This window comes from Suricata suricatta, chromosome 8 (assembly GCF_006229205.1).
Source record: "Suricata suricatta isolate VVHF042 chromosome 8, meerkat_22Aug2017_6uvM2_HiC, whole genome shotgun sequence".
NCBI classification, from domain to species: Eukaryota; Metazoa; Chordata; class Mammalia; order Carnivora; family Herpestidae; genus Suricata; species Suricata suricatta.
Window position 1 is genome coordinate 40,461,815 of NC_043707.1, and position 15,593 is coordinate 40,477,407.

The window sequence follows — 15,593 nt, forward strand, 5'->3', positions numbered from 1 at the left end:
TTGAGGGTGTCATGCTGAGTGAAGTAAGCCAGGCAGAGAAGGACAGAAACCATATGTTTGCACTCATAGGTCTAGCAGGAAAACAGGAGAGACCTAATGGAGAACCAGGGGGAGCGGAGGAGGGAGAGAGAGTTGGGGAGAGAGAGGGATGCAGAACTTGAGAGACTATTGAATGCTGAGAATGAACTGAGGGTTGAGGAGGAAGGGGGAGGGGGAAAAGAGGTGGTGGTGATGGTGGAGGGCACTTAAGGGGAAGAGCACTGGGTGTTGTATGGAAAACAATTTGACAATAAAATATTATGGAGGAAAAAAAAATCATAAAAAAAAAAAAAAAAGAAAAACCAGAACAGCTCCAAGCAAACTGGACTGTTGGTTACCCTAGAAAAGGCTGTTCTTTTTAAAGGGGATGGACTCATACTTAGATAACAAAAACCTTATTGAGCATTTACTACATACAGACACTGTACAAGTACTTTTCATACATTTTCTCACTTAATTTTTAAGGTAATAATACTCATTTTATCTCCTTAATACATAATAGGAAACTTGTGAAACTGAGAGAGTTAGGAAACTTGTCAGCAGGAGAACAGTTTGAATGAAAGGGCTATAGAGTTAGTAAAAAGAAACAAGTTGGTAAGGACTAGAATGAACATTTGGAGCTGACCGTGTACAGTTCCAGAGGAAAGGGTTTGTTCTCATATATTTATTTAGCTTGAGACTGTTAAATCAGTTTTATTCTTTAAGAGAAGGTTGGCAGGGCTCAGTCAAAAAGAGTCTGGGATTTCTATAAAGTTTGAGACATTTGATCTTATCTATGAAACTGGAAAGAGTAAGGTGTCCAGATTCTGAATAGGACCTCATGACTGAGTTCATACTACTGGTAATTACAACCTCAATTCAACTTTCATTACCAGTACTTGCCTAAAAATTGTTACCTACTTTTTTAAGGCAATAAAATAACTACAAAGCAAGGTATAGTAATATACCTTATATAATTAGTATAAGGTCATGGATGTTCTAGTCTGAATTTCATTCTTCATCCTACCTCACTCCCAGGAATAATGTAGGGTTAGGGATAGTATAAATGTTAGAGTAGGCTTAAGAATAAAACAATCCTAAATGCTCCCCTGGATTCATAATTAATCATCTGTGTAAGCCATTTTACTACTTTGACTGTTTCCCTCTTTAGTAAAAGGAAGATAACACCCACCTCACAGGGTGATGATTAAGTGAGATAGTATATGTTTAGGTGCTTAGCACAGACTAATTGCTCAGTGAATGATGGCTATTAATATTAATAATAGCTTCACCAGAATTTATCATTTTTGGTTTTAGATACTAAAAGAATACTGCATCCACTGATGAGAGGTGACAGTGGAGTTTGGACTTTATTCTAAAGATATTGGGGAGGCATTAAACGATGTGAAGCAGCAAAGTGGCAATTCATGAAAGGAAACAATTATAGAAGCCCACAAAAGTTTTATTTTTTTAAGTTTTTTAAGTTTTTATTTGAGAGAGAGAATGAGAGAGCATGAGCAGGGGAGGGGCAGAGAAAGGATCCCAAGCAAGCTCTAAACTATCAGCAGGGAGCCTGATATGGGAGCCCAGAAACCCTGGGATCACGACCCAAGCTGAGATCACCACCCAGGTACCCAGCCCACAGAATAGCTTAAGAGGAGTGAGCAGAGAGAAGAGACAAATCAGGACACAGTAGCATCTTCAGGCCAGGAGAGAAGTGATAGATAATGGTGTTAAAAAGGTACAAGAGAGGAAAAAGAAGACCTGGAAAGTGTCCACTAACGGGTGATACAGAGAACATTTAAGACCTGTTAGAGCAGAGGTGTTTTAAAGCAGCCACTTGTCTGCTTGCAATAAAGCAGCATTTCTAGTTTCCCCACTGCACGTAAAAACACAACCCACCTTTCCTTCAAGTCTTGAGCAAAAATTTGCAATGGCTTCCCTTTGCCTATGGAATTAAAACTGCAAGTTCTTTAGCCTCTTGTTCTAAGCTCTTCACAACATGGCCCCGAACCAACATTCTAACCTCTTTGTGTCCTGCTATCCTAAAGACATCCAATTTTCCTCTCCACTAAATGACTCGCTACTTTTCCAAATAAAAAGACAGTGGTCATTTTCAGTCTCATGCTTTTATTTGTATCATAGTTATAGTACTTAACAAATTCGCCTAATATTATCATGATTTGTATGTCTACAATGACAAAATCTCAGAATCGTAAAAAACTTAATTCTCTTACAAACATTGTGACCTTCTTTTTATTAGTCCGTGGAAAAATGAGGGGAAAAAAAGAATATTTTGGTGTATTTTTCATAAAATAAATGTATTTGACTCAAAGGACTGTCCTTAAATTAGAGACTATGTCCTCTTAAGTTTTGTTTTGGTGTTAGACATCCTTTCTTTTACAATATTATGGTGATAAAAAAAAGAGCATGGTTTTTTTTTTTTAATGTCCCTACTTGCTAATTTAAAACTTGGTAACCTTAGGGGTGGCTGGGTGGCCCAGTTGGTTAAGTGTCCACCTTTAGCTCAGGTCATGGTCTTGTGGTTCATGGGTTCGAGCCCCACATTGGGCTCTCTGCTGTTAGCACAGAGTCTGCTTCAGATCTTCTCTCCTTCTCTCTTTGCCCCTCCCCTCCTCACACTCTCTCTCAAAAATAAACATTAAAAAATTTTTAATTAAAATTGGTAAAAATGAAAAAAAATTGAAGTTATAAAAGTTTATGAAATCAAAAAGAGAACCACTGATCTCTTCTAACCCTTACCTGACCCACAAATTCCCTCTGCAACATTTCTAACAAGTTATGCCAACCTCCTGTTTAACACTTACAGAGCCGGAAGCTCACTTCCTCCCAAGAAAGCATATTCCATCTTTTCACAACTTTACCTGCGAAAAAGCCTTACCTCAGCTCCACTTCTATGTCAAAAAGTTGTTTGAAAGCTTCACTTTTTATCGCAGTTTATATACTCACAGTTTGTGAGTTCAAGGCCCACGTCAGGCTCTGTGCTGACAGCTCTGTGCTGACAGCTCTGAGCCTGGAGCCTGCTTCAGATTCTGTGTCTCCTTCTCTCTCTGCCCTTCCCCTGCTCACCTCAGGCTCTGTTTCTCAAAAATAGATTAAAAGTTATTTTTAATAAGTAAAGGAATTTAAGTTTGGTAGAAAATTATAACTATGATCCTACTATGCAAAAACATTTAGAGATGGGGCCTTGGAAAGGATAATAACACCCTTTCCCTGCAGAAGGCCTATTTACAAACTAGGAGGATTAAAGGTCTGGGATGGAATTTATATTGTTTTCCTTAGGTTATTAAGTCTATTCATCAACATAGCATTAAAGCCTTCCAAACTATCCTTTGAAAATTGCCTAAAAGCCTTGGGGAAATTATTATATTATTTTGTTCTAATTTGGTTTCATAGTTATATATATATATATATATATATATATACACACACTATGGTTTTATATATAAATAATATATATATTAAATATATACCTATAAAATCACTTTAGGAGAAAAACAATCTAGGAGATGAAACATTAACAATGTGAAATGATTATGCTCATTTGTAATTCTGTGTTATATCTTTTCCTGAAGCTGGGGCCTGAACTTTGGTGACCGAGGATATATCCGAATGGCAAGAAACAGTGGAAATCATTGTGGGATTGCCAATTATGCCTCTTACCCAGAAATCTAGAGGGTCTCTTCATCTTATAACAAGTCAAGAAAAGAAACACTTTCTCTTAATTTTACCTGCTATAAACAGTAGAAATAAGAGAATCATGATCAATGTATATTTAATGTACTAACAAAATATATAGTTTGACTCTTCTACTTTTTTAACTTTGACTTATGGACAAGTTTTGCCACGTAAATCAACAATACATTATAGATATATCTGTATGAGAATGGGTAAACCTAAGGCAATCTGTCATTTGTTTTGTCACTGTCTTATTTTAAATGCTTTGTCTTTTTAAGTTCCCTGATGTACTTTTGTAATATGATGACATATAAATGCTTAATAAATATCTCTTTCATCTTTGTATCATTACCACATATGATTCTTTTCTTATCCTTAGGTAACTATTACAATCTATTATGAGAATGTAAATTGTAGTATGCTGGTGAAGGGCTTTGGAAACTTTAATGGAAAAACTACTAGGTTATTAGTGTCTTAGGGCTCAGACTGTATCTTTGCACATTAAAGGATTCAATAATTTCTTAAAATAAATGATGTTAAGGTAGGAAAATACAGTAAAACCTTGGTTTGTGAGAATAATTTGTTCCAGAAACATACTTGTAATCCAAATTTCCCCATAAAAAATAATGGAAGCTCAGATGACTCATTCCACATCCCAAAATTATTCATGTAAAAATTATTACAATACTATAATATAAAATAATAAAGAAAATATAAAATTATAAATTATAAAAACAAAAAATAAACAAATTAACCTACACTTACCTTCAAAAACCTTCATGGCTGGTGTGAGGGAGATAAGAGAGAGGAGAGTTACTGTGTAGGACGACGTTCACTATCTCTAATGGAATCAATGCCTTCCATTGGCTCAATGGAATCCTTTTCTGCATGGGGGGGGCACTGTACATGCTTGCAAGGATGTGACTACTATAGAGTATTAATAAGCTCTTGTTACTGTATTTAACGTAACTGGCAATAAGACAGCAGAGGGAAGGGTCTATATCTGCAGGCAGCCTGACCTAGAATGAAGCAAAGCATTCCTAAGTTCACTCTTGTGTGGAAAAGCAAAGCACTGTCCGTAGGTGCTTTGAAGTGACAAAACACACACTTGTGGGCACCTTCCAACATTCTGAAAAATCACTGATTTCTGCCAGACGCTGCAGCCTGAGACCACGCACCCAAGCATGGGAGATAATAACCCCCAATCCCACAACAAAAGAGAGAGAGAGAGAGAGAGAGAGAGAGAGAGAGAGAGAGAAACCATTGGCTCAATTGTGATCATGTGACATTTGGTGCCATATCCTACTTGTATTGCAAGACATCGCTTGTTTATCAAGTTAAAATTTATTAGAAACATTTGCTCGTCTTGCGGAACACTCGCAGAACGTAATTTATAACCCAAGGTTTTACTGTACTTAAGAAACAATCTGTTTTCAAGCACTTTGGAAGAATCGTTTTAACAACCAACAATTAATATACTAATTCAAATTATTTTTATGTAGTCATTAACAATTTGGCCAGAACCTTTGGGTGCCAGATAATTAAGTCAACCTGAATAAAATAACCAAGGTGCATCTCTTTTAAAATATTCCATTACTGTGGAATCTAGCCATTTGTAGCAATGTGGATGGAACTTGAGGGTATTATGCTAAGTGAAATAAGTCAGACAGAGAAAGACAGATACCATATGTTTTCACTCATATGTGGAACAGGAGAAACTTAACAGAAGACCACAGGGGCAGGGAAGGGGAAAAAATAGTTAAGAAGAGGGAAGGAAGCATAGTATAAGAGACTGTTAAATACTGAGAACAAACTGAGGGTTGATGGGGTAGAGGAGAGGGGAAAATGGGTGATGGACATGGAGGAGAGCACTGGGTGTTATATGGAAACCAACTTGACAATAAACTCTTAAATAAATAAATAAAATATTCCATTACTGATATTTTTATCTAATTCAGATTGAGCTTCTTCTCAACTACTCTGGAATAGTAAACAGGTTCTGAAGATGCAGCAAGAACTTTAAATTTTGCAAGGTCATGCTTATGACATGAAAAATGTGTGGGATGATATAATTAGTTTAACTTAAAAATGAACTTCAACTAATTTCACTATCTTTGGTTCCTTCTCTGTAAAGAACACTTTATTTTATTTTATTTTTTAATTTTTAAAAAGGTTTATTTATTTTGAGAGAGAGAGAAATAGAATGTGAGTGGGGAAGGGGCAGAGAGAGAAGACGACACAGAATCTGAAGCAGGTTCCAGCTCTGAGCTGTCAGCACAGAGACTGACCTGAGGCTCGAACCCATGAACCATGAGATCATGACCTGAGCCAAAATAAAGACTGAGTCGCTTAACCGACTGAGTCACCCAGGCTCCCCAAGATCATTTTAAAGAACAAAGATTGCTAATTATAAAAACAAGAACATAATATATGACTATCATTAAAAGTATAGAAAGCATTGTAATTAAAAAGTATTTAGTCAAGGGGTATCTGGCTGGTTCAGTCCTTAGAGAATGGGACCCCTGATCTTGGAGTTGTGAGTTCAAGACCAATGTGGGTATAGAGCTTACTTTAAAAAAATAAAAAAAATAAAAGTGTCTATTAAATATATGTGTGTACATAAATATACATATATATTTAGTTGGCTATTCTTTAGTTTTTATTTTGCCCACAATTTTTCAAGCACTGTAAGTGGAACAAAAATATAGGTTTTAACTTTTGTAAGCCTGATCAAGCCTATAAACACTTTTTCAAAATAATGTTTTTAAGTGCAAAAAATAAAACATATAGGATTACAAGGAAAACCAGTTTTATTGAAATACAGTTATTAAAATGGTAAACTACAGGGGCACCTGGGTGGATCAGTCAATTAAGTGTCCAATTTTGCCTCGGGTCGTGATCTCACAGTTTGTGAGTTCCAGCCCTACATCGGCCTCTGTGCTGACAGCTCAAAGCCTGGACCCTGCTTCCAATTCTGTGTTTCCCTCTCTCTCTGCCTCTCTCCTACTCGCATTCTGTCTCTCTGTCTTTATTTTAAAATATAATAAAGCACTAAAAAAATCAATGTTAAAATATATATTTGTACCATAGTAATACATATGCTTCTTTATGAATGCATTAAATTACAAGAAGCTTATATTAAATTTATCCTGGGGGCACTTAGGTGGGTCAGTTGGTTAAGCATCTGACTACTGATTTTGGCTCAGGTCATGATCTCAGGGTGGTGAGATCAAGCCCCAAGCTGGCTCCGTGCTAAGTGCAGAGATTCTCTCTCTCCCCCACAATCTGCTCCTACCCTTCTGTTTCCCTTACCTCCTTCTCTCTCTTACTCTCAAAAGAAATTTTTAAAAAAACAGAATAAACTTATTCTGGAACCTATATATAGGGATGATTTGATGAAAATAAGAAGAAGGCTACTATCTAGAAAGTAGTACAGTTAGTACATATGTGAGGTGATATAAAACCCTGAACACCTTTAGCAGCCATGAAAAAAGAAAAAAAAATTTAAAAACACAACAAGCAACTCTCGGAGTCATAGAGTAAAAGTTGACAAAACTTTTAACTGGATATTAAAGGTACAGAAACAAGAATTTAAACCTTGAAGAACTAGGAATCCACTGGACAACGCCACTATGAACATGCAGGAAAACTATGAAGACAAAGACTTGTTATTTCCTTGAATAAAACAATCCTTTTTTTTTTTTTTACTGTTCTCTAGATGAGAATCTTGATGCTTCATATATGCATACTCCAATCGCTTCTCGGCCTTTTGGCTAAGGTCAAGTGTAGCATATATGCATACTCTAAGTTACCAGACGGACTATATACATCAGAACATGTCCGTCTTTCAAAATGAAAACACTCCTTCCTGTCTCTGTTAGCCTTTCAGCAGAGGCAGGATAAAACACTCCACATGGAAACAGACCAGTTCATTCATACAGCAAATTCCAGTGGAAGGTCTTCTGCACGCCACGCTCTGCAAGGTGTCCACAAAGACACCACAGCTTATCCTGGGGGTGGGGGGTGGGGATGAGGGCAAGGGTAAAATAAGTAACCAAATAAATAAGGATGGTTTTGAACATGTTAAAAATACATGTTAAAATTGAAAAATACATGTTAAAAATGAAAATAAAGCAATCTTTAAAAGACATAACTACTCAGGATAAATCAATGTATCTTTGCAGATGCCTGGCCCCCCTCCCCAATTCATTCTCCAACCAACAGCCAGAATGATGATGTAGAAATAGAAATTTGATGCTATCTTTCCTAATCATAAGCACTTAATAGCTCCCATTATACCTGAAATAAAACACAAATTCCTTAACCTTGACTATCAAACCCCAGTTTTCCTATCTCATCTCGAGTCAGTTTTCCACATTTGCTATGCACTAGCCATCCTGGCCTTCCTTTGGGTTTTGAAGGACTTCTTATACTAGGGTCTTGCAAGTGTTTTTCCTCCTGTCCATCATACTCTCCCGCCACATTCTTCTTCTAATAACTTCTACTCATCCTTCTGGTTGTAACATGAATGTCATTTCCTTAGAGAAGCCTTCCATGACCCACCTTCCCATGTAAATTGCTTCTCAATTTGACCCTCAATGAATCCAGTGCTTTTCTTTCATAACACTTAAAATCAAATTATAATTATATACATATTTATAGTTATTTGTATAACATCTCTCTCCTTCATTAGATCATAGGTTCAACTATGAGAAAAATCAGACTCTTGTTTACCACTTTGTAACACACTGTTACTGTACACAGCACAGCACCTGCCTTAAAGTAATCTGTCACTATTTGTTGAAAGAAAAAAATACACGAGTGATGGATGAAAGCAAATGAATAACCAGCATATTATAAGTGTTAGAAGTAGAGCTATGTATGTCCTAATAGTTCTTCTACAGTAATGGAAATCTAAAACCTACAAAAACTATTTTAAAATTTCTATTAAAATTTAAAGGAATCTTTAAAAATTTTTTTAAAGGAATCTATTAGTCAAAACTCTCTTTTCCGGGGCGCCTGGGTGGTTCAGTCAGTTAAGCGTGAAGCTTCGGCTCAGGTCATGATCTCATGGTCCATGGGTTCCAGCCCCGCTTCAGGCTCTGTGCTGACAGCTAGCTTAGAGCCTGGAACCTGCTTCGGATTCTGTATCTCTCTCTCTATCTGACCCTCCTCTGCTTGCACTGTCTCTCTCTGTCTCTCAAAAATAAGTAAATAAAAATTAAATTAAAAAAAAATTTTTAAACCCACAAAACTCTCTTTTCCTTCCTCCCTTTCTCTTTCTTATCCCTCTTAGGCCTATATTTCAACCCGGATTTTGTTTCTCTTCCTCTCTAATTCACTGAGATAAAGATAATTAATGAGATTGCTTTAATAAAACAGTAAGCTGCAGGACCTGGGTGGCTCAGTTGGTTAAAGCCACCAACTGTAGATTTCAGCTCAGGTTATGATCTCACGGTTTAAGGGATCAAGCCCTGAGTCAGGCTCCTTACTGATAACCTGGAGCCTGGTTGGGATTCTCTCTCTCCCTTGCTGTCTGCCCCTCCCCCACTCATGCTAACTGTCTCTCTCTCAAAATAAATAAAAATCAACTTTAAACAAAACAGTAAGCTAAAATTTTATAACAGTCAGGTAGCAGTTCCTGGAGTTGGTTGTTTGCTTAATTTTTTTTAGTACAGCTAATACATTCACATGGCTCAAAAATAAAAAAGTATTTAAGGGGGGAAGAAAATATCTTTTTCCTACTACTCTCCTAGGCTCTCTAGCTGAAGCCCAGTAAACTCGACTGCAATAGAAAAGCATACAGATTTATTTAAGATATGTTTTACATGATGCAGGAGCCTTCATAAGGAAATGAATACCAGGAAAAATTAATTTGACTGGTTTTTTAAAAATTTTTAAACGTTTATTTATTTTTGGGAGAGAGACAGAGCGTGATCAGGGGAGGGGCAGAGAGAGAGGGAGACACAGAATCTGAAGCAGGCTCCAGGCTCTGAGCTGTTAGCACAGAGCCCAACATGGGGCTCAAACTCACAAACCATGAGATCATGACTTGAGCCGAAGTCAGAAGCTTAATCGACTGAGCCACCCAAAAGCCCCATAAATTTAACTGTTTTTATACTGTTTGATGAAGAATGGAATGCCCTGGGAAAGCGTGGTAAGCCAAAAGGGTATGAGCTAAGGGTAGTGAACTACAGGTATCTTACCAACGCCTGTTCATTTGGATTTTTCTTGGCATACCTTTGTCTTTGGAGATAAGGATGTTCCTTTCCTTTAGGCTTAGGCAGAGTACCTCTCACATGAAGGTCTTACGACATGCTTCAGAGGAAGAGAAGGAGGTCAGAGGGTCCTTCTAACATCACTGTTTCTAGGTACTGGTTCAGGGAAAACGGGACAGATAAAGAGAATCCTTCCTGCACCTGCCATTCTCAAAATCCTTCAACTTAAAAATACAATATGCTGGGGCACCTGGGTGGCTCAGTCAGTTAAGCATCCCACTTCAGCTCAGGTCATGATCTCACAGTTCATGGGTTTGAGCCCTGCTTCAGGCTCTGTGCTGACAGCTAGGAGTCTGGAGACTACATCAGATTCTGTGCCCCCCCACCCCTCCCCTGCTCCTGCTCTGTCTCTCGCTCAAAAGTAAATAGGCATTAAAAAAAACTCAAGGGGCACCTGAGTGGCTCAGTTGGTTAAACATCAACGTTGGCTCAGGTCATCATCCCACCGTTGATGAGTTTGAGCCCTGGCCTGCTTCAGATTCTGTGTTTCTCTCTCTCTCTGCCCCTCCCCTGTTCACACTCTGTCTCTGTCTCTCTCAAAAAATAAAACAATAAACACTAGAAATTTTTTCTTAATTCAATATGCCAATGTGCCATATTGTGGGGTAGTGTGTTCTGAATTCTGTCAGTATGTAATGTCAATTCTCATTATTTTCAGTTGTTCTGTGCAAATAATACCACAAACACTGAATTACTGAATATCGAACCATTGCTTCTAAGGGAAATACAGGGTTATATTCCTGTGAGGCCCTGGTCACAACATTTTCATTAACTGATTAATATAAAATCTCATTTTATGTGTGTTTCTATTAAAGACACTTTATTCAATATACTTTGTGGATATCATTAACACTGAACTCACAGCCAACAGCACTAAAACTCATGCCTGAACAAAGCTTATCCAACACACGTATTTTCCCTGTACGGCACATCACCGCTTTCTTATGTTTAGATAGCACTTCAACACTCTCCATTTTAGGGGCACCTGGTGGCTCAGTTGGTTAAGCCTCCAACTTTGGCTCAGGTCATGATCTCACATGCGTAGGTTTGAGCCCTGCATTGGGCTCTGTGCCAGAGCCTGGAGCCTGCTTTGGATTCTGTGTCTCCCTCTCTCTCCTCCCCTCTTCTTCTCATGCTCTGTCTCTCTCTCTCTCTCTCTCTCTTTCTCTCTCTCTCTCTCTCTCTCTGTCTCAAAAATAAATTTTTAAAAAACATTAAAAAAGTAAAACAAAACAAAAACACTATCCATTTTAAGCAGCAAAATCACGAAAGAGAGAGAGAAAACAAAAAGTCACGACAATGCAAAAACATGGTACTAAATCGAGCACAAAAAGGACATGTGTTTACAACATGAGAGCTAACACAAGAGAGCAGAACATCATCTTGTTCAACCTCAGCTGGGAATGTGTGCATAGAAATAAAAAAAAATTTTTTACCACTTTGAACATGTCTGCAAATGAATGCAAAAGCATTATATTGAATTGCATTTTAATTTGGAGGTTATAAATTAATTTTAACTGCTGGGCAATTTTACTGTTACGAAGTCCATGAATAATGAAGATCAACTATATATATAAAACAATGAAAAATGTATATCCCATTCCTTTCCCCTAAAGGCTCAGATCCCTTCTACTTAGAAGGACCACTCTTAAAAGTTTCTTGCATATCTTTCTAGAATTTATTATGCATAAACAGGCAACTTAAACATACATGTATGTTACTTTTTTATCATTAAATTTCTTTTAGAAAGAGAAAGAGCATGTAAGTGGGCAAGAGGGGCAGAGGGAAAGAGAGAAAGAGAGGGAGAGAGAGAGAGAAAGAGAGAGAATCTTAAGCAGGGTTCAGCATGGAGCCCAATGCAGGGCTTGATTGCATGACCCTGGGAATCATGACCTGAGCTGAAATCAAGACTTGGCCATCCAACCGACTGAGCCACCCAGGTACCCCAAATTTTTTATCATTAATTTTGAAGGGGTCAAGACTATGCCATAGTAGCATAAGGACTACTATGAACTAAAGACATTTGAAAATCAATGCATATGGGAAGAGGCTTTCTCTCCATTCCCCTCTATTCCCTAAAAGCTAAACTTCTCAAAAGAATTGAACTGTCCTGAATCACCTCCCAAGGAGTTTCACAACAGGGGAAGATTAACTCTTATTATAAAGACAGGAAGTCAGCACAAGTCAACACCTGGATAAGAAATAACCTCAAGAGACATTGCTATAAAGCTATCATATATCCCATCTATTCTCCTAAGGGCCCATTCATTTTTCCTAGAAGTCCTATGTTCTCCCATAAGTGCCCTCTTTTCCTCCCAATTCCCTGTTAAGATGGTATATAAACTCCAAAATCTAACTGCATCCTCTAGTCATGTTTGTGAATTACTGTGCAAATGTACATATTTACATTTGCTTTTCCCTCTTGCTAATCTGTCTGTTGTCCATTTAAACTGCAAGCCCCCAAGTACAAAATCTAAGAGGATACAGGAAGGGGTGTCCGGGTGGCTCAGTTGGTTAGTCATCTGACTCTTGGTTTCAGCTCAGGTTGTGATCTCACAGCTTGGTGAGTTTGAACCACACATAGGGCTCTCTGCTGGCAGCATGGAGCCTGCTTGGGATTTTCTCTCTCTCTCTCTCTCTCTCTCTCTCTCTCTCTCTCCCCCCCCCCCTCTCGGCCCCTCCCCTACTCATGCTGTCTCTGTCAAAATAGATACACTTAAAAAAATTATGATACAGAAGATGATTTTCCTCCCCAACAATTTCAAACAGCAAGTGATAAATTGTACAAAAATGGATCCATGGCGCACCTGGGTGGCTCTGTCAGCTGAACACCTGACTCTTGATTTAGGCTCAGGTCATGATCTCATGGTTTGTGATATCGAGCCCTGCATTAAGCTCTGGACCATCAGCACAGAGCCTGCTTGGAATTCTCTCCCTCTCTCTCTACTCCTCCCCAACTTATGCGTGCGTGTATGTGTGCACTCTCTCTCTCTCTTTCTCAATATAAATAAACAAACATTTTAAAAAAATGATCTGCAGTGTATAGATAAGTGTATTGGGGCAGTACTTGTGTCGTGTGACCAAGAACTTCTCAATTTCTAGATAGCAAAAATGTTATCTTCTCTAAAGTAAGTACCCAGTGACTGTTATCAGACAATTCAGAGGCACATTCAAAATGGTATTATGTCAAACCCTTGATCTCGGCTCAAGTCATGATCTTGTGGTTCATGAGATCGAGCCCTTCATTAGGCTCTGTGCTGAAGATGTTCAAAACACTATGAGTAACACTATGCATAACTAAAGGTCCTTTGTTTTATAGTATCTCTAAAAGCCTAACATCCATGCTCTTAACCAATATTTTTAAATCAGTAATACTTTTTATTAATTTTTAATGTTTTTCACTTATTTTTGAGAGACAGAGAGAGACCACACAAGCAGGGGAGGGTCAGAGAGAGAGGGAGACACAGACTCTGAAGACAGGCTCCAGGCTCTGAGCTGTCAGCACAGAGCCTGATGAGGGGCTCGAACCCACAAACTGCAAGATCATGACCTGAGCCAAAGTCAGACGCTTAACCAACTGAGCCACCCAGGCGCCCCTTAAATCAGTAATACTTTTAAATCAATGATAATTCTTTTAACTGTCTCTTCTAGTATTTACCTTAAGGTTTCTAATATATTTGTATGCTATTTTTTTAAGTTTATTTATTTATTTTGAGAGACAGTGTGAGCAGGGGAGGGGCAGAGAGACAACCCTAAGCCGACTCTGCACTGTCAACACAGAACCTAATGAAGGGCTCAATCTCATGAACTACGAAATCATGACTTGAGCAGAGATCAAGGGTTGGACACTTAACTAACTCAGCCACCCAGGCGTCCTTGTATTGTTATTTTTAATGGTGTCTACTTATTATTATGGTCATCAACGTTTTAAATGTCTTGCCCCAACACCACCCAGGTCTCCACTCTCGTCCTCAAAATATAGTCAGTGATCTAATTGGTTAAATCAGTAACTATGGATTGCATTGAAGGTGTTCAGAACACAGCACCCAGAATATGCTGGTCTAGCATATTGACTATGCTGAGTTAGAAGCACTTAAAACACAGCAGCTGCAAGAAGGACATTCTGATTTTCCTTCTTTTTCTTAAAACTCCCTTGTGAAAGATATCCTCTCCATATCAGAAAGAAAGAGAAAGTCTTGTCACCAAGGACATGCAATGAAGGCCAAGATCAATCTGTACAAATAAACCTTGTTAACCTAACCCCATATCACTTCACTCATTCATCTGCTCCAGCCAGAGCCCCTTTGCCTGATCACTTTAGCACAATTTATTATTCTTTGTCCAATTCAGTATAGAAGCATTCAACTCTGATTCGTTAGGTCTTTACTTTTCTTGTGAAGACTCCCAGGTATGTGTAAATAAGATAGAATTAAAACTTGCACATTTTCTCCTGTTAATCTGTCTTCTGCCAGTTAAATTCATAGGTCCAACCAGAGATTCCAAAACGGTAGAAGAGAAATTATTCCTCCTGTACAGCATGATTCTGATTCTGTGACACAAGATGAGCTATTTACTTTTTCATATTTCTTCTCTATAGTTGTTAATAACTCAAAAGTAAATTAGGGGTGCCTGGGTGCCTCAGCCAGTTAGGCATCTGACTGTTGATCTTGGCTCAGGCCATGATCTCTGGGTTTATTAGTTAGAGACCCATGTGAGACTCTACACTTGACAGTGTGGTGAGGAGCCTGCTTTGGATTCTGTCTCTCTCTCTCTCTCTCTCTCTCTCTCTCTCTCTGTCCCTCCTGTTCATGTTCTCTGTGTGTGTCTCTCTCTCAAAATGATTTTAAAAAGTAAAAAATAAGTAAAACAGGAGTAATAATTATGTTTTCTTCACAAGGCTCTTAGAAGCAAAATGGGAAAAGAATAAGATAGTGAATTTTGAAAGCCATCTGTAAACTTCACACGTGAGAGAACCATAAAGCAAAATAATTATTAAACCAGGGGATTTGAATGCTGAATTTGCATGGAGCCCAACGGGGGGCTTGAACTCATGATCCTGAGATCAAGACCTAATCTGCGATCCAGAGTGTAATGCTCAATGGTCTGGGCCACCCAGGTTCCCCAGATATTATTTTTGACTGAAAACAAGATTCTAGACTTCATTCCTCTGATTGACTTTGGGCAAATCTTCATACTGGGGAGGCTGTTTTCTAACTGGTGATGCAGACATATCTAAGTTACTGAATAATTACGGGATGTTTATACTAATAACACAATGTATTTGGATATATAACAATGAGTAAGCAATCTGTACTCTTGACAATCTCCTACTACCTACCAGCTCTGAATTTATAGTTTCTAAATGAGACATTCACTACATTAGCAGCTATCCACCGTCCCGACAGACAGCGTAGTGGAAGTATCAAAGTAGGAGACTGCCAGAGCATTGGTGTCCCCAAGACACCGGAGACTAAGGTAGGAGTGGAATAAATACGTGGTAGATCGAACAACGAAATCAAAGTTCGAAACCAATCGGAAATTAACAGGATTCATTATGGCGGCCGCGAACACTTGGGTCGTTGCAGGAGGGCTACGGAT

The 15,593-nt window shown here is 38.3% G+C and overlaps 1 protein-coding gene across 1 annotated transcript in view; it reads left to right on the top strand.

Moving 5' to 3' along the window:
* Positions 1 to 4,071, top strand: part of CTSS (cathepsin S) — a 21,409-nt gene extending 17,338 nt beyond the window's left edge. Inside the window, exon 8 of the mRNA XM_029946710.1 lies at positions 3,615 to 4,071. Coding sequence (XP_029802570.1) covers positions 3,615 to 3,714 — 100 coding nt within the window. The 3' untranslated portion in view covers positions 3,715 to 4,071. The remainder of the gene's footprint in view (positions 1 to 3,614) is intronic.
* The last annotated feature ends 11,522 nt before the right edge of the window (positions 4,072 to 15,593 follow it).